The 26651-nt window shown below is 37.5% G+C and overlaps 1 protein-coding gene and 1 long non-coding RNA gene across 10 annotated transcripts in view; one reads left to right on the forward strand and one right to left on the reverse strand.

The window, feature by feature from the left end:
- The window catches only part of LOC137220082 (uncharacterized), a 111853-nt gene that overhangs the window by 24636 nt on the left and 60566 nt on the right, over positions 1–26651 (forward strand). For 5 of the 9 annotated variants that reach the window (XR_010941453.1, XR_010941456.1, XR_010941457.1 and 2 more), the window contains one exon: positions 12552–12699. The exons of 1 other annotated variant lie outside the window; for it this stretch is intronic. This is a non-coding gene — a long non-coding RNA (uncharacterized lncRNA). Of the gene's footprint in view, positions 1–5807; positions 5946–11295; positions 12518–12551; positions 12700–26651 lie in introns of those variants that run through there. 3 more of the 9 variants (XR_010941455.1, XR_010941462.1, XR_010941464.1) reach the window with 2 other exon arrangements.
- FBXO28 (F-box protein 28) overlaps positions 14171–26651 on the reverse strand; it is a 30951-nt gene continuing 18470 nt past the window's right edge. The window contains exons 4-5 of the mRNA XM_067729660.1: positions 20591–20786; positions 14171–18833 (exon numbers count right to left, since the gene is read on the reverse strand). Of these exons, the coding sequence (XP_067585761.1) occupies positions 18439–18833; positions 20591–20786 (591 nt within the window). The 3' untranslated portion in view covers positions 14171–18438. The remainder of the gene's footprint in view (positions 18834–20590; positions 20787–26651) is intronic.

Consider the following 26651-nt stretch of genomic DNA (forward strand, 5'->3'; position numbering starts at 1 on the left):
GGCACCAGAAACTGGAGGGGAAGAAAAAGTTTTTCTTGATCCTCTTAGAGTCTGAAAATTAAACCAACAGAAAAAAGATTAACAAAAGACAGGCATACAAATTTATTTCATGTAAGTTTTACATAACGTGGGAGTCTTCATAAGGAAATGAAGACCCGAAGAAATAGTTAAACCTGAGTATTTTTATGCTAGGCTTGATGAAGGGTGGACAGGTGTGGAGGAGTATGATAGGTTAAGGTACATGGTACGTGCGGTAAAACTGGAGGAAACCTAGCAAGGCCTATCTGTTAGCATCTCAGCATACCTTTATCTTCAGAGATAAGGACGCTCCTTTCCTCTGAGTATAGGGAGGGCATCTCTCACATGAGGGGTTCATGACTGTGTCAGGGGAGAAGTGGGGTGGTTAGGGGGACCTTCCTGCTTCAGCCATTTTTCTCAAACTCCTTCAGCTTAAAATATTCAATATACCAAGCTTCCATATTTGGGGTAGCTTATTAAAAATATCACCCCCCCAGAATTGATCTGTAGATTCAATGTAACCCCAATCCGAATCCCATCAGCTGTCAAATTAATTCTAAAATTCGTAAAAAAAATTACAAAGAATCTAGAATAATCAGAATCATTTTGAAAGAAGGTAAAGTTGGAAGACTTACATTACTGAATTTTAAGATTATACCAAAAAGCTACTATAATCAAGACAGTGTTGTGTGCGTATAAATATAGACACATAGATCAACTGAACAGAGTAGAGACCATATATAGCCCACTGTTTTTCTAAAAAAAACATTTTTGCTTTTCTTTCTTTATTTATTTGGTTATACCGGGTCTTAGTTGCGGCAGGCGGGCTCCTTAGTCGTGGCATGCATGTGGAATCTAGTTCCCTGACCAGGGATCTAACCCAGGCCCCCCCTGCATTGGGAGCGTGGAGTCTTATCCACTGGACCACAAAGGAAGTCACCTAGCCCACTGGCTTTTGACAAAGGGGCCAAAGTAATTCGACAGGGGGAAAGGATAGTTTTTTTTCAACAATTGTTGCTGGAACAATCTGATATTTATATGTAAAAACCATAAAACTCCACTCTTATCTCACATCATCCACAAAAAAATTAAATCAAAATAGGGTTTAGGCCTTAACAATGTAATTTAAAATCCTAAAATTATCAGTAGAGAACATCTTGGTGACATTAGGGTAGGTAAAGATTTCTTCGATAGGATGCAAAAAATACAAAGTATAGAAGAAAAAGTTGATAAAATGAACTTCCTCAAAATTAAATATTTCTGCTCTTTAAAAATACTGTCAAGGGCTTCCCTAGTGGTGCAGTGGTTGAGAGTCCACCTGCCGATGCAGGGGACACGGGTTCGTGCCCCAGTCCGGGAAGATCCCACATGCCGCGGAGCGGCTGGGCCCGTGAGCCATGGCCGCTGAGCCTGCGCTTCCGGAGCCTGTGCTCCGCAACGGGAGAGGCCACAACAGTGAGAGGCCCGCGTACCAAGAAAAAAAAAAAAAATACTGTCAAGAAAATAAAGGAAGCCATTAACTGAGAGAAAATCATCATAATGCATATATCCAACAAAGGATCTGTAAGCAGAATACATAAAGAACTCTTATTTAACAATAACAAGACAAGCAATCCTCCAAAATGGGCAAAAGTTTTAAAGACGTTTCGCTAAAGAAGCACGTGTCTAATAAGCACTTGAGAAGATGCTTACTATCATTAGACCTCAGAGAAATGCAAATTTAAATAACAATGAGGGACTTCCCTGGTGGCGCAGCAGTTAACAATCCTCCTGCCAATGCAGGGGGCACAGGTTCAAGCCCTGGTCTGGGAAGATCCTACATGCTGCAGAGCAACTAAGCCCATGCGCCACAACTACTGAGCCTGCTCTCTAGAGCCTATGAGCCACAACTACTGAGCCTGCATGCCACAACTACTGAAGCTTGCGCACCTGGAGCCTGTGCTCCGCAACAAGAGAAACCACCACAGTGAGAAGCCCTCATACCACAGTGAAGAGTAGCCCCTGCTCGCGGCAACTAGAGAAAGCCTGTGCGCAGCAAAAAATAAATAGATAAACTTATTTTTTTTAAATAAATAAATAACAACGAAATTCCACCACACATCCACTATAATGGCTAAAAAATTTTTTAACTAGCAATACTAAACGTTGATGAGGATGCAAAAAAACTGGAGTGCTCGGGCTTCCCTGGTGGCACAGTGGTTGAGAGTCCGCCTGCTGATGCAGGGCACACGGGTTCGTGCCCTGGTCCGGGAGGATCCCGCATGCCGCGGAGCGGCTGGGCCCGTGGGCCATGGCCGCTGGGCCTGCGCATCTGGAGCCTGTGCTCCGCAATGGGAGAGGCCACAACAGTGAGAGGCCCGCGTACCTCAAAAAACAAAACAAAACAAAACAAAACAAAAACTGGAATGATCATACACTCCTGATGAGAATGTAAAATGATACATTTTGGCACTTCTTATAAAGTTAAACATACACTTGCCATATGACTCAGACATTCCACTCCTAGGTATTTCCCCTAGAGAAATGTAAACATGTTAATGCAAAGACTTGTCCGTGACTGTTCATAGCAGATTTACGTATACTAGCTGTGACTGTTCATAGCAGATTTATTTATAATAGCTCAAAACTAGAAACAATCTACATATCTGTCACTAGGTGACAGAATAAACAAGTCTGGTATATTTATAAGGTAGAATACTACTTAGCAATAAAAAGGAACAAATTACTGACACATGCATTGACATGCACAGATCTCAGAAATATATGTTGTGTGAAGGAAACCTCACTCAAAAGACTATCTCATATATGATTCTTTTTATATGAAACTCTGGAAAAGACAAATAAGATCAGTGGTTGTCTGGGGCTGGTGTTGGGATGGGAATCAACTAGGAAGGATCAAAGCAAACATTTTGCTGTGGTGAAAAGTTCTATATCTCAGTTGTGGTGGTGGTTACATGAGTATATACATTTGTCAAAACTTAAAGAACTGTACACTTAAAATGGATACATTTCATTGCATTTAATGTATTCCTCTATAAAGTTAATTTTAAAAATGATGGCTAATGCAATCATCAGTTCTTTTTTTTTTTTTTTTTTTTTTTTTGCGGTATGCGGGCCTCTCACTGTTGTGGCCTCTCCCGTTGCGGGGCACAGGCTCCGGACGCGCAGGCTCAGCGGCCATGGCTCACGGGCCCAGCCGCTCCGCGGCATGTGGGATCCTCCTGGACCAGGGCACGAACCCGTGTCCTCTGCATTGGCAGGCAGACAATCATCAGTTCTTTAAAGTGCTTTATTTTCCCTCTACCTACTTCCCTTTCATCATCATTGATGTCATATGTTCCAAAATTCAGTTATAGCATAGGTATACTATTTTCAAAAAAAGAAACATAGCTTATAAGATTTAAAGTTTTGTTAATTTAATTTTTGAATTGGTGATACATTTCCATGGTTCAAAAATAGAAAAATATACAAACAAGTATCTAGGGATACTCTCGCGTGGATTCCTGTTCCCCATTGCAAAGTTGCTCAATGCCAATATGTAACCCCTGTTAACTCCTTCGCTATTTCTTTAGAGTTTCTTTATGCATATACATGAAATTAGATCGCAGTATGTTATTTCCTCCTTTTTTATTTTTTACACAAAAGTTGTTACACTATAATACTTGTCAGCACATTGTTTTTTCCTTAACAATCAGTCTTGTAGATCTTTCCATATTTGTATATAAAGAATATTTTTTTCAATTTTTTAATTGTGGTAAAACACACATAACATGAAATGTACCATCTTAACATTTTCAACTGTACAATTCAGTGTTATTAAATACATAAATAGTGTTGTACAACCATCACCATCATCTACCTTCAGATCCATTTACAACTTGTAAACCAGAAACTCTGTACCTGTTAAACCATAGCTTCAAGTTCCCTCTTCCCCATCCCCTCACAACTACCATTCCACTTTTTGTCTCTATAACTTTGACTATTTTAAGTACCTCAACAAAGTGGAATCATACAGTTTTTGGTTTTTTTATGACTAGCTTATTTCACTTAGCATCATGTGCCCAAAGGTCATCCACGTTGTAGCATGTGTCAGAATGTCCTTCCTTTTTAAGGCTAATAATATTCCATTATATGTATATAACACACTTTGCTTATGCATTCATCCATCAGTGGACACTTGGGTTGCTTCCACATTTTAGCTATTATGTATACTGCTGCTATGAACAGAGGTATGCAAATATCTCTTTGAGACCTTGCTTTCATTTCTATTGGGTATTCACCTGGAAGTGGAATTGCTGAATCAAATGGTAATTCTACTTTTAACTTTTTGGGGAACCACCATATTGTTCTCTACAGCAGCTGTACCATTTTACATTCCCACCAACAATGCACAGTTTCAGTTTCTCCACATCCTTGTCAATACTTGCTGTTTTCTGTATTAGAAATGTTTTAAAAATTATATACTAGCCGTCCTAATGTGAGGTGTGTGGTGAGGTGGTGTCTCATTGTAGCTTTGATCTGCATTTCTCTAATGATTAGTGATGTTGAGCATCATTTCATGTGCTTCTTGGCCATTTATTCATCTTCTTTGGAGAAATGTCTATTCAAGTCCTTTGTCCATTTTTGAATAGGGTAGTTCATTTTTTTTTTGGTTTGTTTGATTTTTAGGAATTCTTTATATGTTCTGGATATTAACACTTTATCAGATACATGATTTGCAAATATTTTCTTCCATTCTGTGGGTTGCCATTATACTCTGTTGATAGTGTCTTTTGATCCACAAAATTTAAAAATTTTCATGAAGTCCCATTTATCCACTTTTTCTTTTATGACCTGTGCCTTTGGTGTCACATCCAAGAAATCATTGCCAAGTCCAATGTCATGAAGTTTTGTCTCAATTTCTTCTAAGAGTTTCAGGTCTGACATTAAGGTCATGGATTCATTTTGAGTGACTTTTTGTATATGGTATTAGGGAAGAATCCAATTTTGTTCTTTTGCATGTGGATATACAGCTTTCCTAGCATCATTTGTTGAAAAGCCCTTGAATGGTTTTTGCACTTTTGTCAAAAATCATTGATTTTATATGCAAGTGTTTATTTTTGGATTCTCTGTTCCATTCCATTATCTATATGTCTGTCTTTATGCCAGTACCACACTGTTTTGATTACTCTAACTTTGTAGTAAGATTTGAAATCAGAAGTGTGAGTCCTCCAGCTTTGTTCTTCTTTTTCAAGATTGTTTTTAGCTATTTGGGGTCTCTTGAAAATCCATGTGAATTTTAGGATGGGTTTTTCTATTTTTGCAAAAAATGTCATTGGAATTTTGATAGGGGTTGCATTAAATATGTAGATCGCTTTTGGTAGTATTGACATGGTAACACTGTGAAGTCTTCCAGCCCGTGAACTCAGAATGAGTTCCAATATTTACATCTTCTTTACTTTTTTCATCAGTATTTTGTAGTTTTCACTGTACAAGTCTTTCACCTCCTTGGTTAATTAAGTTAATCCCTAAGTATTTTATTCACTTTGTCACTATTATAAGTGGAATTGTTTTCTTAATTTCCTTTTCAGATAGTTCATTGTTAGTGTATAGAAATGCAACTGATTTTTATGTGTTGACTTTGAATCCTGCTACTTTGCTAAATTTGTTTATTAGTTCTAACAGTTTGTGTGTGTGTGTGTGTGTGTGTGATCTTATGGTTTCCTATATGTAAGATCATATCATACATGAACAGAGATAATTTTCCTTTTACCTTTCCAATTTTGATGCCTTTTATTTCTTTTTTCTAGCCTAATTTCTCCAGCTAGGACCTCCAGCACTATGTTGAGTAGAAGTGGTGAAATTCTTGTTCCTTGTCTTGTTCCTGATCTTAGATGGAAAGTTTTCGTTCTTTCACCATTGAATATGATGTTTGCTGTGAATTTTTGGTATGTGACTTTTATTATGATGAGGTAGTTTCCTTCTATTTCGAGTTTGTTGAGTGTTTTATCATGAAAGGGTGTTGAATTTTGTCAAATGCTTTTTCTGTGTCAGGTGAGATTATTATGTGTTACTTTCCCCTTCATTCTGTTAATGTGGTGTATTATTGAACCATCCTTGCATTCCAGGAATAAATCCCACTTGGTCATGGTGTATAAGCATTTAATATGCTGCTGAATTCAGTTTGCTAGTATTTTGTTGAGGATTTTTGCATCAATGTTTATAAGGAATATTGGGCTGTAGTTTTCTTTTCTTCTTAAGTCTTTAACTGGCTTTGGTATCAGGGTAATTCTGGCCTCATAGAATGAAATGAGGAGTGCTCCCTCCTCTTCAATTTTTTTTCAAAAGTTTGACAAGAATTGGTAATAGCTCTTCTTTAAATGTTGGTATAATTCACTGGTGAAGCTATTACACCTAGGGCCTTTCTTTTTGGGAGATTTTTAATTGCTAATTCAATCTCCTTACTAGTTATAGGTCTATTCACATTTTCTATTTTTTTGTGTGTGATTTAGTCTTGGTAACTTTTGTGTTTCTAGGAATTTGTTTGTTTCATCTAAGTTATCCAATTTGTTGGCACATGATTGCTCATAGTACTCTCTTATAAATAATCCTCTTTATTTCTGTAGATTTGTAGTAATGTCTCTACTTTCATTTCTGATTTAGTAATTTAATTCTTCTCTCTTTTTTCCTTCATCTCTCTGACTAAATGTTTTTAAATATTACTGACCTTTTTGAAGTACCAACTTTTTTTTTTTTTTTGTGGTACGCGGGCCTCTCACTGTTGTGGCCTCTCCCATTGTGGAGCACAGGCTCCAGATGCACAGGCTCAGCGGCCATGGCTCATGGGCCCAGCCGCTCCGCGGCACGTGGGATCTTCCCGGACCGGGGCACGAACCTGTGTCCCCTGCATCGGCAGGCGGACTCTCAACCACTGCACCACCAGGGAAGCCCCCAACTTTTTTTTTTCATTGATTTTCTCTATTGTTTTTCTACTCTCTATTTCATTTATCTCTAACCTTTATTTCCTTCCTTCTGGTAGATTTGGGTTTAATTCTTCTTTTTCTAATTCCTTAAATTGTAAAGTTAAGTTGTTGATTTGAGATCTTTCTTGATTTTTAATGCAAGCTATAAATTTCCCCCTTAGTACCACTTTCATTGTTTCCCATAGTTTTGGTATGTTTTGTTTTCATTTTTATTAGTCTCTAAGTATTTTCTAATTTCTCTTGTGATTTCTTCTTTAATCCATTGGTTGTTTTAGAGTATGTTGTTTAATTTCCATAATTTTTGAATTTTCTACTTTCCTTCTGTTATTGATTTTTAACTTCATCCTATTGTGGTGGAAGAAAATACTTTGTGTAATCTATTTTTTAAAATCTTTTGAGACTTAATTTGTGGCCTCAAATATGGTCTGTCCTGGAAAAGACTTGAGAATGATGTGTATTGAGCAGAATGTGTATTCTGTTATTGGTGGATAGAGTGTTTTGTATAAGTCTGTTAGATCCAGTTGGTCTTTTGTGTTGTTTAAGTCCTCTATTTCTTTGCTTACCTTCTGTCTGGCTGTTCTATCCACTATTGTAAGTGCAGTATTGTTGTCTCCAACTATTCCTGTGGAACAATTTGTCAACCTTTAAAACAAAAAGGCAAGCTTTTTAGCCAGTAGAATCAAGTTTATTCAGGAATAGCAGAGGGATTGCAACTGGGGACATGCAAACTATGGTGAACCATAGGCAACCAGAGAACAAAGAAGAGAAGCCGAGGAAAGCGGGGAGTTGGGAGGGTTTTACTTTTTATTTTTAATTTTATTTTTCTGGGCACGCCACGTGGCATGTGGGGATCTTAGTTCCCTGATCAGGGATTGAACTTGTGCCCCCTGCAGTGGAAGGGTGGAGTCTTAACCACTGGACTGCCAGGGAAGTCCCCATGGGAGGGTTGTTTTGAACAAAAGTCCACTGCAGGAAATTTCAGGGAGTGGTGGTTTCTCATTGGCAGAGTTGTTGCTGAGCAAGGAGAAAATCTTCCTTCTGATGTCGTAGTAAACTTCTTCCTGTCCAAGAGTGTAAAGTAAGCTGTGACAAATGGTATGTTCATGAGAGCTTCCCTTCAGGGCTTCCTGACTCCATTTAAAATAAGGTTTCCCTTTATTAATTTTCACATATCTGTTTCTCCTTTCAATTATCTCAGTTTTTGCTTCATATATTTTAAGGGTCTGTCACTAGGTGTGTAAATGTTTATAATTGTTATACCTTCTTACTGTATTGAAACCTTTGCTAATTTATAATGTCCTTTATCTATTGTAAACTTTTTTGATTTTAAGGCTATTTTGTCTGATATTAGAATAGCCACCCCTGCTCTCTTTTGGTTACTATTTGCATGGAATATACTCTTGCACCCTTTGAATTTCAACCTATTTGTGTCTTTGCATCAGAAATGTCTTATAGACAGTAGATAGTTGGATCATGTGTTTTAATCCATTCTTCAAATCTCTGTCTTTTGATTACAGAGTTTAACCCATTTACATGTAAAATAATTACAGATAAGGAGGGATTTACTTTTGTCATTTTTCTACCTGTTTTCCTCACACTTTTTCTTTTGTGTTTAGTCAGTTTTTTTGTAGTGAAATGTTTAATTCCTTTCTCATTTACTTTTGTGTATATTCTGTAGGGTTTTTTTGGTGTTTACCATGATTAAATTTAACATCCTAAATTTATAACACTCTAAGTTGAATTTATGCCTGCCTAACTTCAATAACATACAAAATTTCTGCTCCTTCACAGCTCCATCCCTTCACCTGTCAATTGTTGATGTCACAGAATTGCCTCTTTATATTTACAGTGTGTGCCCCCAAACATAAACTAATAATTTTTTTAAATGCATTAGTTTCTTAAATTATGTGGAAAACAAGATTTTGAATTATAAACCAAACTTACAATAATACTAGCTTTTAAACTAGTGATTTTTTAAATTTAATTTTTATTTTATATTGGGGTATGATTGATTTACAATGTCATGGTAGTTTCAAGTGTACAGCAAAGTGATTTGGTTATACACATACATATATCCATTCTTTTCCAGAATCTTTCCCATATAGGTTATTACAAAATATTGAGTAGAGTTCCCTGTGCTGTATGGTAGGTCCTTGTTGATTATTTTATATATGGTAGTGTGTATACATTAATCCTTAACTCTTAATTTATCCCCCCCACCACCTTTCCCCTTTGGTAACCATAAGTTTGTTTTCAAAGTCTGTGATAGACTAGTGATTTTTTTCTTAATGTATTAATCTTGTCACTTATGTGGAAAACTGTGCACTTACAAATCAGTGTTACAGTAGCACTAGCTTTTATAATTGCAGATGTATTTAATTTTATCGAGATATTTATTTCTGCATATAGCTTAGAGTTAATGTCTAGTGTCCTTTCATTTAATCTTGCAAGACTCCCTTGAGCATTTCTTGCAGGGCAGATCTAGTGGAAACAGAACCCCTCAGCTTTTCTTTTTTTTTTTTTTTTAATCTGGTAGTGTCTTAATTTCTCTCTCACTTTTGAAGGACAGTTTTGCCAGATATAGGATTCTTGGTTGACAGTGTTTTCTCTTAGCACTTTGAATACATTGACCCACTGCCTTCTGGCCTCCAAAGTTTCTGATGAGAAATCTGCTTATAATCTTATTGAGGATATGTATGTAATGATTTACTTCTCCCTTGTATGATTTCAACATTCTCTCTTTGTGTTTGGTTTTTGAAAGTTTGATTATATGTGTCTCAGCGTGGGTCTATTTAAGTACATCTTACTTGGAGTTTATTGAGCTTCTTGGATGTTTATATTCACGTCTTTCATAAAATGTATGAAGTTTGCAACCATAATTTCTTCAAATATTCTCTTTGCTCTTTTCTCTCTTCTCCTTCTGGGACTCCCACAATGTGTTTTTTGGCCTATTGTTGGTGTCCCACAGATCCTTTAGTTTCTGTTCATTTCTTCAATCTTTTTCTTTCTGTTCCTCAGACTTAATTTCCTTGTCCTATTTCTGTTTCCTAATTCTTTCTTCTGCCTGCTCAAATCTGCCTTCTAGTAAATTTTTTCATTTAGTTATTTACTCTTCAGGTCCAAAATTTCTTTTTTTTTTTAGGTTTTCTGTCTCTTTATTGATATTTCCATTTTGTTCATACATCATTTTCTTCACTTTCTCCATATCTCCCTTTAGTTCTTTGAGCATCTTTTAAAAAGTTATCTTAAAATCTGTCTAGTATATCTGCCATTAGTCCTTTTTAAGGGACAGTTTCTGTTGATTTATATTTTCCCCTTTAATGGGCCATCCTTTTCTGTTTCTTTGTATGCCTTGTGATTTTGTTGTTGTTGTTATTGAAAACTAGATATTTGAATCTACTAATGTGGTAACTCTGGGAATCATGTTCTCCTGCATGCCCAGGATTTGCTGGATTTTGGTAATTGTTTTTGTATATTTATTTATTTTGATTGTTGTAGGCTGTCTCTGTGCTGAGGGTCTGCCTGAGGTGTAAACTTAATGTCCTCTCAGGTCTTTATTTGAGACTTTCCTTCCGCATACCTGGTCACTTTCTAATTTTCCCAGTACATAAAGTGGTTGTTGAATGTCTTCGTCTTTAATGTCTGGCTCCCAGACATTAAGAAAGAGAAAGATGAAGGGGTGGTGGTGGAAAGGGTGCTGGCTCTTTAAATCTCCTAGGAGGCGGTGGGAGAGCTGGTGGGAGAGAGGTTCGCACCAATGGAGGGAGCTACAGCAGTGGCTTCCTGCAATCTTTGTCTGCACCTCTGTGATCAGAAGCAGTGATCAGTGATCAGAACACAGATCCCAAATATTTGGGGGACAGGGTCCTTTTAGCCCATCATGGGTTGGGGATGGGTGGCTGGTTGCTCCTGTGCTAAGACCTGAAGTTGACCCAAATTAACCACAAGTCTTTCCTTGGAAGTGCAAGTCTTCAATAGACCCCAGAGTTCCAGAATAATTACATCAGACAGATCCTGCCAGCGTAATTGTTGTCTAAGTGGGGAGACAGATTCCTGGTTCTTCCTACTCCACCACCCTCCCTGAATCCTTTGGGCTTTTGTATCAACTCTCTGAGGTAGGAAGTATTCTACAGATGATGAAACTGAGCCTCAAAGTATTAACCACCCAAGCTGGTATTACATAGCTCATAATTGGTAGAGCTGGGAGTAGGCACTCAATTCTGGTTCCATTGCACATATGCTTGACTCTTACTTGGTTGTGTCTTAAGGTGAAGGGAGTGGAGTTCTGAAGAGGCTCCTCTCTTTATTCTACCAGGTTCAGGTCGAGGTCCTGCTTCCTTATCAGAGTCCTCAGCCCAAGGTGGAGAAGGATGAGCATTTCAAGACTGGTTTCTTGGGACTTCCCTGGTGGTCTGGTGGTTAAGAATCCGCCTTCCAATGCGGAGTTTGATCCCTTGACGGGGAACTAAGATCCCACATGCCATGGGGCATCTAAGCCCGCGTGCCACAACTGGAGAGCCCATGTGCTGCAACTCCTGAGCCTGCACCCTCTGAAGCCTGTGCGCCACAACTAGAGAGAAGCCCACGTGCCACAACAAAGAGTCTGTGCACTGCAACAAAAGATCCTGCGTGCTGCAACTAAGACTTGACGCAGCCAAAAATAAAAGTAAATAAATAAATATTAAAAAAAAAAAAGTGGTTTCTCTCCTGTGGCTCTCAAGGAAGCACTGCCGGGCAGTGTAAAAAGTCCTGTGAAATATTAAAAATATTGAAAATAAAAGTTTTAAAATATTGAAAATAAATTTCCCCAGGAGGCTAGAAAGCCTGTAATAGCTAATTGTTTTCCGTGCTTAAAAAAAAAAAATTTAAATATGCTTAAAGCAAGGATTGAAGGAAATACATGCAGCCAATGCAATATATCTTCTGTATCTCTATTTCCTTAGTCATATCTATCTCCCTATATATATTTACCACAGTTTATTACTTATTACCTGCTTACTATGTGCTGAGCACTGTTAACCCCTTGACATTCATTCCTTTATTGTCCTCTTACAAGGAAGGCACAAGCTGCCTTTGCTTTGGGAATGGAAAGCAGCTACTATGGCAGCACCTAGGGTTATAGAAACTGGTTATCTAGAGAGCTAAGGCACTTTCTTGTAAGTTTGCTGCAACCCTTCGAAGGAAGAACAAGCATTTTAGGTCCCCTGCTTCTGCTTCCCCCTCCCCATCTTCTGCTTAGCCCTGAGAAGACAGAGGTTTTCCCTGTGTCCTAAGAGAGAAAGCACGCCATAGGTTTTGCATTCCCGGAGCCAATTATTTACATTGCTGCTTCAGATTCTAGGTAGAAACTGACTTTTGTTCAATCTAAAGATCCCAGGGGAAAAAAATTTAAAGAAAACATAAAAGTTGAGAAAGCTCTTTGGTTGAATGTATTTCTATGAACAAAATTTAATGAATTTTGGGAATTTCATCCTTGATTTGTATTTCCTTTCCAGTCATAATTTGTACTTTGTGCTCAAACATCCGCCACTGTGTTTTTCTCCTCACGATTTCCTATAATTTTGCTTTCAGGAAATGACTCACCAAAACCTGAGGAATATAAGCAAGTTGAAACACATTTTCTGGATGAGAAAAATAATCTTTAATGGAGCCTGTAAGAATTGTTTCAGGAATTAACATGAGGAGTTCATAAATAAAGAGATATCCTTTTATTTTTAAAGCAACAGTATTGGTAAAGATTCTTGGTTTCCCAACAATGTGTTTTTTGCATAGCAACTGAACTACCTGAAGGAGATAGGGATAAAGATCTCCACCCTGATGTACCCTCTGAAGACTGGGAGGTACAGCAGCTGTTTTTATTTTTCTAGGTTTCTGTGATATCTTTTTTTTTTTATTTTAAAAAATATTTATTTATTTTTGGCTGCGTTGGGTCTTCGTTGCTGTGTGCGGGCTTTCTCTAGTTGTGGCGAGCAGGGGCTACTCTTTGTTACGGAGCGTGGGCTTCTCATTGCGGTGGATTCTCTTGTTGTGGAGCATGGGGCCCGGGCTTCAGTAGTTGTGGCTCGCGGGCTCTAGAGCCCAGGCTCAGTAGTTGTGGCACACGGGCTTAGTTGCTCCGCAACATGTGGCATCTTCCCGGACCAGGGATCGAACCCGTGTCCCCTGCATTGGCAAGCGGATTCTTAACCACTGAGCCACCAGGGAAGTCCCTATGTTTCTGTGGTATCTTGATGACTAGAATGCAGTGATGGTGTTGGGGTAACTGATACCACGGCTGTCACCCTCATCTTTCAGCATAAATTCATCTGTGATCTCTTTTCTAAGTTGGAAACAAAGTGAGTGGGTAAAGTATTTATCAAAGAAGAGTGTGTTCTTCCTCAGAAAATTTCATTTCCAGTAATTCCCTATCAGTTACATCTTTATGAAACAGAGATGAAATTGATTTGTATGATTTTATTGCATTGAAATTTTGAATAGTCTTGGAGCTGGAAGGAATTTTGAAAAGAGAACTAGAAGAGAACGAGTATTCTTCCCCGGCAGGACAAGAGAATTGGTGGTCACTACTTTTGTATTGACTGGTAGCCAACATTATAGTAAGGCAACTACGGACATGCGCTAGTGGCCTCCAGCTACATCTCTTGCCAGGACTGCCTATTTAAGACTACACGTTCTTAGAAGCCTTAAAAATATTTTCTTTTACCTGTATGCCTAGTGTAAATCCATTGTCAAAGAACTTTAGGACAAAAGTTGCCTCCTTCAAGCCTTGTCTTCATGATTTTAAGCTCTGTATGTTACTCTTAACATTAGTGATGTTTGGCATAGACTGCTTCTGGTAGATGTATGAAATGTTCTTCTGTATATTTATTGAGTTTAAAGAATTAATGTAATCTAGAGTCTCATAGGTCCCAGCTGTTTTAGAATGTAGTAGAGTGTAGCAGAAATACATAAGCTTTGGAGGCAGGTAGGTCTGGGTTCAAATCCCACTTAGGCACTTCCTTGTATAACATTCTGGATATGTTGCTTAACCTGAGTTTAACTTCCTTATAGAGAGTAAAACCTACTTTATAAAGTGGCTATGAGGATTAAACTAAAACAATATACTGCTTTAAGAGGTGGTAGCTATTAGCATGGCATTTGTTAGACGAAGAGCTCCATAATCTTTGTGCATGAAATACAAAGAAAACAAGTAACACTGGTAAAAACACATTTATTTACGTACCCTGTCGTGTGCCCGGGAGGTGTTTTTCACTTTCCAGTAATTGAATTAGGTTATAACAATTAAAATTCCAGAAGGTAAACTATTGTAATTTATTGTTGCTCATGACCGTAAGTAAACAGACATGGTACCACATAAAGTAATTTTAAACACGTCTAAACTTTTGGTATAGCTTTGATGTATACTTTGGCAATGGACCTAATAGATTACCAATATGCTTCTAAATCCCATGGTTCTCTTCAGACACAACAGGAAAAATTTCAATTTAATGTTTCAATTTCAGAAATTTAACAAAGATTCTTAGGAAGCTGGAAAAGGCCATTACCTAAGCCTATAGTGTTTACCACAAATATAAATGTATTGCTATTAAAAATAAAATCATGGTAGGCAGCAGTCAACTAATTGCTAATTTCATTTTGTAGATTATATAGGAATTCTTGAAAATAATTCACCTCAGATGGCAGGCTATAGAAGTTTGTTATTTTAAAGTAGTTCTTTACTCATTAACTTTTTGAGGACTAGTTAAAGGAATTCCGATCCCAAGTCAAATCATTGAATAGCCCATCAAATTGTATTTTACACTAGAAACAGCCATTTCCAAGAGACTGCATCATACATGGCATTTCCTTTGAGAATGCCTTTATCCCTGGCTTCAAATCTTACTTACAGCATATCATTATTTTTAGAAGGTTTGGTAAGTGTTAAAAAATGGGTACTCATTTTCTAGAGCAGGATATAAGAATGTGCTGATCACCAAGTATGAGATTTTACATTACATTAAATTAAAGTTATATACTGTTGGAAATAGACAAGATAGGGAGTTCCTAGATCCTAGAAAATATTATGGCTAAGGAAATAGAGAACTCAAAAGAGGAATCTACCTCCAAGAAACTACTTCAGTATAGTAAAATAGAATTAGTGCCCTGTCTTAGGAAAAAGTTTGTTAGTAATAAGGAACTGGGACATCATACATTGTTTCTTTGGAGATTAAAGTGCAGGCTATGAAATGGCATATAAAATAATGCATAAAATAGTGCAATCTTAAGGTGCCATTATTTTTATTACACATAGCCTATGTTCATATGTCCATTTTCGCTCAAAAATCCAGCTGTAGTGACACCTTTTAGCTTATTTATTTAGGCATTACTTATACTCTGTTCTACCCACCTTAGGGGCTACATAGAATATTTTAACACTTTAACAAGTAGAATAATAGCGCCTACATTTGAAACTACTAAATAGAGATTAAGGCAAGCCCCTGGAAAGTTCAGTACTCCAAAAACACGTTTTACAAAAAAAAGTTGCTTCCAAAGCCAGTGGCTTTAGACCTGATGGCACCCCAGGTTTTTAAAACAGTATGATTACTCTGATTACATTTGTGTTTGCCCCATTATTTCCAGGCTCTGTACATCAAGAGGAGCTCAAAACAAACAAACAAACAAAAACCAGGTTCTATATCCTCATGTTCTAAAATAATACATAATTCAGAATATGTGAAAACCAAGCCAGGTCCACATGGGAGATAAGCTGAGAATCATGTTGGGGGCGAGGAGGCAGTCCTCTCCATTTCTTCCATAGGCCCTTCCACGTGGTACCTGTTTGTAGTATTGCACCATAATCAATTCGTAAGTGGGACAACTTATTAGAGAAGTCTCCTCTGAAAGACAGCCAAGGAAGATGACAGGAATACTTTATAAAATGTTGTTCTAGGACAACACAATATTAACATACAGCATTTAAATTACCGACCTATAACCCAGGGCAGGATGGCTTCTCTCTTGGGAGGCTAATTTACAATTTTCCTGTAACATATGGCAGTTTTAGGTGAAGGAAATATTTTGTGATTTGTTGAAACTTAAATACCATTATACTACCCAAAGGCAAGTATAACAGCTATCAAATGGGCCAAGGCAACATCCTAACATGTTTTAGCTAGTTAAGATTTAAGACTTAAACTGTAGTGCTTTATCTCCTACTGTTATGCCACATTCATGCATTAACAAGTGCAACTCATTAACCTTATGGGCAGATGACTACAAGTGTATACTGTAGAAATTTGGATTTTGAAACAGAAAATCTATCTTTTAATAGTGAGTGCTTATTATGGAAGCCAAATACTCATGTTAACTGAGACTGTAGACATTTAGGGTGTCCAGATGTAGTTTAAAAAGAGACCCAGGGAACTTTAAATAATTCATTAACAACTATTAAAAAGATCATCTGAGGTTATATCCCTTTGTAAGCCTGTAAACATGTACTCTGTTACTTAAGTCTTCCTATTGACATGAAAGCAGACTATGAAAGGCCATGAGTATTCCAGTAGGCCTCCTCCGAAGTTGTGACAATATGGCTAAATCCTATGATTAAACAAATGAGACCTGCTGAGAAAATGAGTTCCAGACAGGGACTTTTATGGATGACCTTGGCTGACAAATGTTTTTTGGAAATTGTTTATTTTAAAATTACCTTCCCAACAAACCATGAAAACACTTGGATGTTATTTTATGGTTTTTCATTGAAAACATACTACATTGTAAATGGAGTTTCAAAGTTAGACAAAGAATTGATCAAAATCTAAGGACAATATTATGTAAGGACAATGTTAAAAATTGATAAGAAAACGTTTCATTTGGTGAGGTTAATCTCAAGGATGCATAACCAAGTCATGTTGGACAGATAAAAAAAGGTAGTGACCTTGTGCTTTTATTCAACTAAGGTACTTACCAAAACCTTAGGTTTTATACAGGTGTCAAACTCCCACCTGGAAAGGGATAGTATTCTATACTACACCTAAGTTTACCTTAAATAACTGAAGCCCAAGGCAACAGTTGTTTAAAAGAACTTAACAGGCAAATAATGACTACATAATTTAGTACATTAAAATAAAACTAGGACAGTAATAGTTGACTGTTTCAAAAATAAACAAGTGGGGAAAATAACCACTGTACACAATTTGGAGGTTGTTAAAGTGACCACTTAGAAGGTTGAACAGTGCAAGACATGCTTTTCCAGTTACAAGCTCAAAACAGGAGTGCAAACGAAATTAAAGCTTTTGTTTAAAGTTGCAGGATAAGGAAAGCTTGAAATTAATATTAAAAAGCTTCCCTCAGGTCATTCCCCAGAAATGAAATGATCAAAATGCCTTTTCATAGTATAATTTTCTTCAGTGAACTTTCTTTCAATGGCAAAACTGCATCCCACAGGTTGGGTTTCCTACTCACACCACTGGTCATGACCACATTTGATCAATGAGCACACACAGCGGTGAGTAAGGAAGAGTACTAGTTGCCAGAAGTCTGACATCAATGTAAAGAATTGGGGTTCTGCCTTAGCCAGTGTACCTGAACCCTGCAGAGAATAGATAAAGCAATGGGCTCTAATACTCTCTCATTCTTGTAAAACTGGAGGACAAATGGACATACAAATACCACCCCGCCCCCAGAGGCAAGCTGTTGTGGTGGAAGATGTTAAGCGCTTAAATGAACTAAGACGCTGCTCTAAAAAGTGGAGAAGTGTAGAGGTTCAAGATCAATACCAGTGCAAGAGCTTTTTAAGTGAGTTGACTAGGCAATGCATGCATCCATCCATGCAAATGTAGGACATGGCCCCAAAAGTGAACCGAAAACATGTATATAACAACTGGGTAAGTCCCTTGCCAGTAGTTTATAAAAATATATAGTCAATACTGTAGAGGCCCCTTCTACAGCCAATACTATGGAAGTCCGTTTTAGTTACCCATTACTTCAATACCAAAAAGCATTTACTACTTTTCAGACATTCCAGACAAAGGTCACTTATAACAAAAAGTCAACTTTTTTTTTAAAAACAAGATACTGTCCATTTAAAAAGTAGGTCTTTTCTTTCAAGTGAACAGGACATTTTATGTATTAAACTTAACTTCTAGTCTGTCAAGACTGGTTTAAGATCCTTATGTAATGTGCATATATGCAGAAACAGATAAACTTGCTTTAAACATTATCTGCACAGAAATAAAGTTAACTTCTCAAAACATGATAGGATAGGTCTGGTTAGTACAAATCTATTGCAAAATAAAAGGATTCTGCGCATCAGTTCAACGAGGAGAAGCGGGAAAAGACTGTCCCAACCATGAGAGTTCAAGTTTACGTTGTGTTCTGAAAGCCTAGAGCTAAGGGACACCATGTTGCTCACAGTGTCCTGATATGCAGAACTGCTCAAGCTACGAAGTCAGGGCTTCCTCTGGAGCTAGAAGCACATTCTGGTTTACTTTCTATTCCGGAGACGTTTAGATTTCCTAAGAGAGTCTATGGCTTCTGCGGCCTTTTTGCGTTTCCGAGGAGACTCTTCATTCTGCCCAGACCCTGAGGAGTCTCCTACTGCACTTTCCATTACTTCTCGCAGTTTGCGTTCCAGCTCTGCCAACCGTGCGTTCTGTTCACCTATGATCTGGGTCTGCTCTAGCAGTTTCTGGTCCTGGTCTTGAAGCTGTTTCTGCTGTTCTTGCACTTTGGTGCGAAGCTCAGAAATTTCACGCCTGAGAACAGTCACCCCAGCACCATTTGTCTTAACCTGCTGCTGGAGTTTGGTAACCTCTTGTCTTGAAGGGTTTTGCTTAGAGAAGAGTTGCATTGTTGTCAGGGCTGCAGAAGGTCCTGGAACTGTGGAGAAATAGTTTAAAATGGTCAATCACTTAAAATGCCTCACTACCAGTAATACTTCATTAATTAAACTTACTCAAAAACAGAAATATCCTTTATAAAATCACTTCTGATAATTTCTTCTTTGCAATCTATTTGATCTAATGGATTAATCAGACACCTTGTCTTAACTATAAATGAGTTTGAATTCTGATTCTCATGTTCATGTGGCAATATGTGGAATGCAAGCAAATGGAGATGGGCATTTAATGGCATAAACTTGGATTTAAAATATTATAAAGCATTTTTAGGACCTAGTAAGAAAATATAAATAGTAAAATTAGAGTAGAATCATTTCACACAAGCAAACATAAAACATCTGAGTTAGAAGTACAGACCTATCATGTTCGCAGATCCTCTCTGCACTTAGTTATATGCAAAGGCTTCAACATTAGCCAAACAACAGGGACACCATCAAAAAGTGGGTTACATCACATGTGATGATCAGGAAGAACTTCTGACATGGTGTAGGAAGGCTTTGGAACTATTCTGTTTTAGTAATAATAGAATGTAACATGGGCACAAAAATCACTATTTTAAACTAATAACCTACTTTTTAAAAACCCTATCTCCTGAAGCTTTTCTAAAAGGACCAGATGGATCCATCCACACCCTAAAACCCATCTTGCTAATTTTCTCCTTATACATTTAAATACTCAGAATATTTTCCTTGGCTGGTGCATTCTTCCTTCTCTCTCTGCTTCCCTTTAGCCAACTAACAAGGCTCAGATCAATTCTCACCTCTTGTGAAGTCTCAATCAGACCAGCCAACGATGATTTTATCTTCCTTAAGATTCTCTCTGCTACTCATTTGACATTTAAATGGACACTCCTTTAAACTATTTCTCTTGCCTACGATAATTTGAGTCTGGATATGTCTTACCTTCTGAAATAATAAGATTCTTGAGAGAAGACACCATGTATTATACTTCATTTTAGTCCCCACAGGACACAGTACAGTGCTGTGCACATAACAGGTACTCAATAAATAACAGATGTGTTAATGCTGAGATGCTGTAAGCTTTATTATTAAATTACAGACAGCCACTCAGTTACCCCACCGAGTACTCCAGGGAGCTAACTGATCTGAACAAAATATTTTACTAAAAATTTGTTCCCAGATTTAAAGTATTTGCAAGAGTTGAAGATATTGAACAATTCATTCTTTCAGTAGATAAGGACACAAATCTCTAGGATCCGACAATGTTCAAAACAGCCTTATGCACCCTGTCTTCTAAAGTAGCAGCCAGATACTCCAGGGGCTGAAATAATTAACTGGTTATTTCCATGAAGAATTTTTTGGGTTTTGTCTGGTATATTTGATTCTGTTATAGGATAACGAATACTAACTAGTCAGAAACATCAAAAACCATTCACATATACATAGCTTTTCACTCAGCAATTTGCTCTGATAAATTTAAGCCAAGTTAAAAGTTGTGGATATGTACAAAGATTTAGCCGCACGATTGTTCTTCAGAGTGTAGTTCAAATACTGAAAATCTGGAAACAAATGTGCCTAACAGCAGCAGATCAGCTACATAAATTATGGTCTGTAGCCCAATCTGTCATTAAAAATTATGTTGCAGATACAGTTACAGACCCAGAAAAGTTCAAGATACACGGTTAAGTGGTGGGGGGAAAAAGCAAGTTACAAATCTATGTACATTATAATAATATGAACATTATTATAAACTGAACGTATTATAAACAAAAGATACCTGGAGGAGAGCCCATGAGTCTTCCAGATACATCTGATCCTGGTAATTTCCTCTTTAGAATTGGAACAATCTTTTCATCAAAGTATTCCATTGCCATGGAGGAAATATCCCTTAACTCTTGAAGTACTTCATGAGCTCGCTGAGGGGCTCTGGTAGAGTTGACATATCTCAACACACGATAAATCTCATCAATCACCTAAAATAATGAGCTCTCATTAGCACTTTAGATTTATTTTTTTTTTTTAAAGAAAACAGCTAAACAGGGAGCAAAGTGACTGCTTGTTTTGCAATTCCTATAAAGACCTACAGGTGACTTAACTGATATACTGACCACTGATAACATTACCATCTGTAACACATGGCTTTGGGCTTGTTATAATACTTTATACATTTCATATTTATATTTATTTAAGCAACTTTTCTGTACTCTACTGGTGCTACGGAATCAGGATGATTAAAATACAGCTCCTGCCCTGAAGGAAATCAGTGTAACTGGGGAGAAAGATGTGTAAAGAAGTGACGTAAAGAGGGATATACAAATTGCAAAAGAAACTAGAAGACTAAACTAAGAGATTAGATCTTGTATGCAAGTAGGGGTCGGGGTGGGGGAATTACCCAAACCCATATTCTACTAATCCTCTGAACCTACTTCACTCTAGTCTGAATCTGTTTCCCAAAGCCCCAGGGACTCAGCCTGATTTCCTTCTCTCTTTCACACCGCCACTATTTGCTCTATCCTTGAAGTTTTGTTTCTCTTAGACTTGCTGTGGATTGGAATGAAGTCTCCTCACAGCCCACTTTCTTGTTATCGCCAAAGGGTAGCAAGAGATCCTTTTTCATTTTAATAATAATTGCAATGGGGAAACACAAGGCATACATACATGGAGAAGAAAGCTGACAGTCCTGATCCCTAGTTCTCTTGCTGGAATGGTAACTGAACCTTCCTTAGGCATTCTGCCCTCAGCTTTAATCCCTGTGAGGTCAGCCCTACTTTCTCCTATGGCTTCAGCGTAGACCTGAAGATAATAATGTACATCTCTGAAGATCTCCAGTCTGGATGATATCTGTTCCAATGGGTCTTCACCTCACAAGACTTGTGGGTTAAATCAGCCAAACCATTCTGTCACCAAAGTATCTCAAACCACCTTGAATCCCACTCATTTCCACTGCTGCATTTACCTAGCCAGTACCCAACTACGGAACAATCTTATTTATAACTGGCCTTTTCTTCTCCTTTATTCAGGCTGCTGAGTACTGCTAGAGAAACATAAAATCTTGCAGAATAGTACCAGGACAAATTACAGTCCTTAACACGTTCTAGACTCTCAGGGCAATGAGATGATCCTTGTCAGTCTAGCATCATGTGTGCTAAATAAATGTCAGCAAAATTAAACTGTTAGGATGTGTCTTTATCATGAGTCAGAGAAGACTTCACAGAAGAGGCCACGTCAGTGGGCCTGGAGAGATGACTAGGAATTGGCTTGGCCTAAGGTGGTGTATATGTAGGCAAATGTAATAAGATAGGAGATATGCTAGTTTTGAATTACATGGGCCATGCAGATGATACTAGACAGGCAGGCATATATGGAGATACAGGTTAGGAGATCAGGAGAGAAACTCCAAATGATGAAGAGGCCTCAGTAGCCAATGGCATAACAGGGACTGACATTGCTAAGGGAGAAGATACAGAATAGAATAGTCAAAGGCAGAATCCTGAGGCACTAGTGGTTAAGTGATACATTTATTTTTGGTATTACTACTAGATTATGAACTCATTCCAAAAGAAAATAACATTTTTTTTCAATAAAAACTTACTGAACTACCATGTTAGGAACTATTACGTATATTAAAAAAAAAAAGAAATGAAGAAAACAGTACTTTCTCTTGGGCTTACAATTTAATTATGTGAACAAATCCTAACCTGTAAGCATTTACTGGTCAGGAGAGGCTTCTTTGACATATTTAAGGTAAAACTGAATGATGATGAGGAACTGGAAGATCTGGGAAGAAAAGCATTTAAGCAGGGATAACAATGGCAATGGCTTCAAGGTCTGAGTCAGTTTGGCTTGTTTAAGTTCAAGGGTTAGAAACATGCAAACTATATCTGTATCTCCAAACAGTAAAAATTTATGGAAGCTAGCATAAGCTCAATGCTTTGAAAAAAAAACAACTTAATATTTATATGATTACAAAATTGTTAATTACAAAATATATAAGCTAAAGTAGTAATAGAGTATTTTTTTCAAGGTCCTTCATATTGACGGAGAGTCTGTGTACTAGTGCTAGGATATTAACTGACCCACAGTAGCTCTGTGTTCATCGGCGTTTACATGTGTGTTATAAATCAGTACTGCGACACTCCAGTATCATTTTATGCTGGCCTCAATGCCCATATACTCCAGCTCCACGTACAAAGTAACCATGAGCTCTTCGAACTACATCAAACCCTCTCTCTCTTTTTTGCTCAGGATTTTTGCACATTATGATCTCTTTTCTGGAATGTTCTCCCTGCATATCTCCCCTACCTTCTCTAGCCCCAAATTTCTTACTCATCCTTGAGGTCTCAGCAACACTTTCTCAGAGTAAGCAGTCTTTTCTGAACCCTCTTTCAGTTTAAATCATGTTAACATCTTCATCAAATCCTTTATTTTACCTTCAGAATACACATTACAAGTTTTAAGTACTACATTTTTCTGTAAATGTCTGTCTTCCTATAATATAGTAAGCTCAACTGAAGAGACCATGCCTAGTTTCACTGTCAGATCCCCACAGTCTAGCAGTGTCTGGCACAGAGCAGATACTCAATAAACGTCTGTTAAATGAGTGATAAAGATGGTCAAATATCATAAATTGCTTAATATTAACCCATCTAAATAAAACTGTTTAGGGACAAGCCACAGGGGTAAAGTCAATACAAGAACATGATTTTTAGAGGCTGGATTTTGAATATAAAGGTCACAGTTAACAGAATTTTTATTGAGAGGAATTTTTTAAAAATACATAATATTTGAAAGAGTATTTATCCACAGCTTTATTAATGGGTCTATTTATATTATGTTTATGTACATAAATACTGGTAGACAGAAGAATATTTACAGTATATTTGAACTAGACTAGAAATGACTGTTATAATGATTCAAGCATGAATAAAACATACATCTTATCCAATGCAAGATGACTTAGTGAAAGACCCATACACAGGAAAGGCTAGCTCAAACTGAGTAAATTCAATGTACAAGCAAAGTGCTGTGTGAAAAAGAAAGAGAGAAATAAGATCTGTTTGAGAGAACTGAGCAGGCCTAATGAAGGACCTGGCAATGAGACATAAGCAGAATTTCAATGGGGAAGAGAAGTCTGAGCATGACTAAAGGAGGAGTGGACTGAGGAGATGGATGATGTGGATGGACAGGTGACAGCATAGGAAATCAACATGTATGTAGTGCTACTACGTACCATGCCTTTATTCTGGGTTTTTAAAAGAAATTTATTATGCAGTGAATCCTCTTCCGTAACCCTGATTCTTCAGAATTAACTTCATATCAAACTATTCCATAGGGATTACTAATACTAAATCACATCTGTAAACCAATTTGTGAAATAATCTTATCTTTACTGTATTCAGCCTTCTAAATATAGTGTGAAAGCAAGGTATCTCTTTCCATTTGTTCAAGTCTTCCATTAGGAAACAATGTTTTCAAAGCTTACCATATAGAGGTTATTTAGTTAAATGGACTCATCCATGTTTTCAATAAAATTAAAAATATTTTCTGGGGCTTCCCTGGTGGCGCAGTGGTTGAGGGTCCACCTGCCGATGCAGGGGACGCGGGTTCGTGCCCCTGTCCGGGAAGATCCCACATGCCACGGAGCGGCTGGGCCCGTGAGCCATGGCCGCTGAGCCTGCGCGTCCGGAGCCTGTGCTCCACAACGGGAGAGGCCACAACAGTGAGAGGCCCGTGTACCGCAAAAAAAAAAAAAAAAAAAAAAATTTTTCTTTCCTCTGTCCAAAAGTTATAAGCAAAGGACAACGTGAGGAAAAAAGGACACAACATGTTAGAACCAAACTGCTTCTAGCATTCAGAGTCATCAGTGGCTACAATGGCTTTAGAGGCACATATTAAGAAAGCATAGTATTTACCTGATTTTTAAAACATTTCAATTTCTGAGTAGGTTTAATCACTTTCTGAAAATTACTTTAGCAGCAAGAATGTAACGTGTGAGTCTTGTGTCCAGTGTAAAGATCACAGGTTTTAGGCAGGTCACCTAAACTCTTTAATGGCTCTCTGTACACCTTTCAAATAATATGCCACATGCCGAATCCTACCCAAGTTTGAGATAATAAAATAATAGTTATGAAAATATTTTTAAGTTTTAAAAAAGTATGGTAAGAAACCAAATGTGAACAGCTATCATATTTCTAACAAATGCAGCTTACTATATCATGCTTATGTTTAAATTGGCACAGTAATAAATGACATACTATGAATATCATTTAAGTATTTCTACTACTGTAGATGAATTTCTATCTTGTTTAATCTACTGTTTAGCAAACAAAGCTCCTATTAAAATACTGAACCTCATATGTTCTCATTTTCTGTCTTTTTGTTCCACTTGAGATTTCCTTAATTTTCCTTTCCGCCCCTTTTACTTAAAATTGTTTCTTCCATATTTGTAAATATTTCTTTATATGGCATGTGTTTGACTATTTTCTTATTTCTCTTAGACTATTAGTCACAGTTTCTTTAAGTTTCATATCCTTGTATTGCTTTCTCAAAGGTGTATTTTTCCCCATTTGTTTCATTCTGTGTTTCATATTAGTCTGGCAATTCTCTACTCCTTGCGTATACTTAAGAATGGAGCACACAAAAAGCTGATCAGAACTCCTAGTTAGCCAAGATGGTGGGAAAGGCGGGGTATAGGGGGATAAGAGCAGGGACCTAAAAAAAAAATCAATGAGAATAGATTGATTCTTCTTTTTTCATTTTAAAGGTTCGTGGACTGTATATATTTACTTGGGGACCAGCATAGTGAAAGGAGGAAATGCTTCCAAGTAATAGATATTTTTAAGAATGTCTTCACATTAAAACCAATTTTAAGAGAAACAAAAATACAATATTCTGGAAGCATTAGGTAAACTCAAATTGAAGGATATTTATTCCTCAAAAAACTGACCTATGACCTTCAAAAATGTGAAGCTCAAGAAACACAAAGAGTAGGGAATTATTTCACATTAAAGAGGATTAACAAGTCCATGTGTAATCCTAGACTGAATTCTGGACTCAGAAATAAGAATAGTTCGGGGGACTTCCGTGGTGGCGCAGTGGTTGGGAATCTGCCTGCCAATGCAGGGGACACGGGTTTGATCCCTGGTCCGGGAAGATCCCACATGCCACGGAGCAACTAAGCCCGTGTGCCACAACTACTGAGCCTGTGCTCTAGAGCCCATGAGCCACAACTACTGAGCCCACGTGCCGCAACTACTGAGTCTGCGTGCTGCAGCTACTGAAGCCCGCGCGCCTAGAGCCTGTGCTCCGCAACGAGAAGCCACTGCAATGAGAAGCCTGCCCAACGCAACCCAGAGTAGCTCCCGCTTGCCACAACTAGAGAAAGCCCACACACACCAACGAAGACCCAACGCAGCCAAAAGAAAAAAAAAAAGAATAGCTAGGAAAACTATTATTGGGATAAGAAATGAAATTTAAATACAGATTACTGATTAGTTAAGTGTATTGGATCAATGTTAAATTTCCTGAGTTTGATATCTGTACTATGGTTAAGTAACAAAATGTCCTAGTTTTTAGGGAATACATTGAAATATTTAAGAGTATAGGGTCACAGTAGCTCCAACTCATCTTCAAATGGTTCAGAAAAAAATAAAATATGTATAGAGAGAGAATAAAAGCAAATGAGACAAAAGGTAAATAATTGCTGACCTGGATAAAAGATACATGGGAATTCCTTGTAATATTTTTGCAATTTTTGTGTACATGTGAAAATACATCAAAACAAAAAGTTACCCCCCAAAAAAGGAATAAAGAAAGTGACCACCACCAGTTATTCTTCA

The sequence above is a fragment of the Pseudorca crassidens genome, chromosome 2 (genome assembly GCF_039906515.1).
Source record: "Pseudorca crassidens isolate mPseCra1 chromosome 2, mPseCra1.hap1, whole genome shotgun sequence".
Classification (NCBI taxonomy): domain Eukaryota; kingdom Metazoa; phylum Chordata; class Mammalia; order Artiodactyla; family Delphinidae; genus Pseudorca; species Pseudorca crassidens.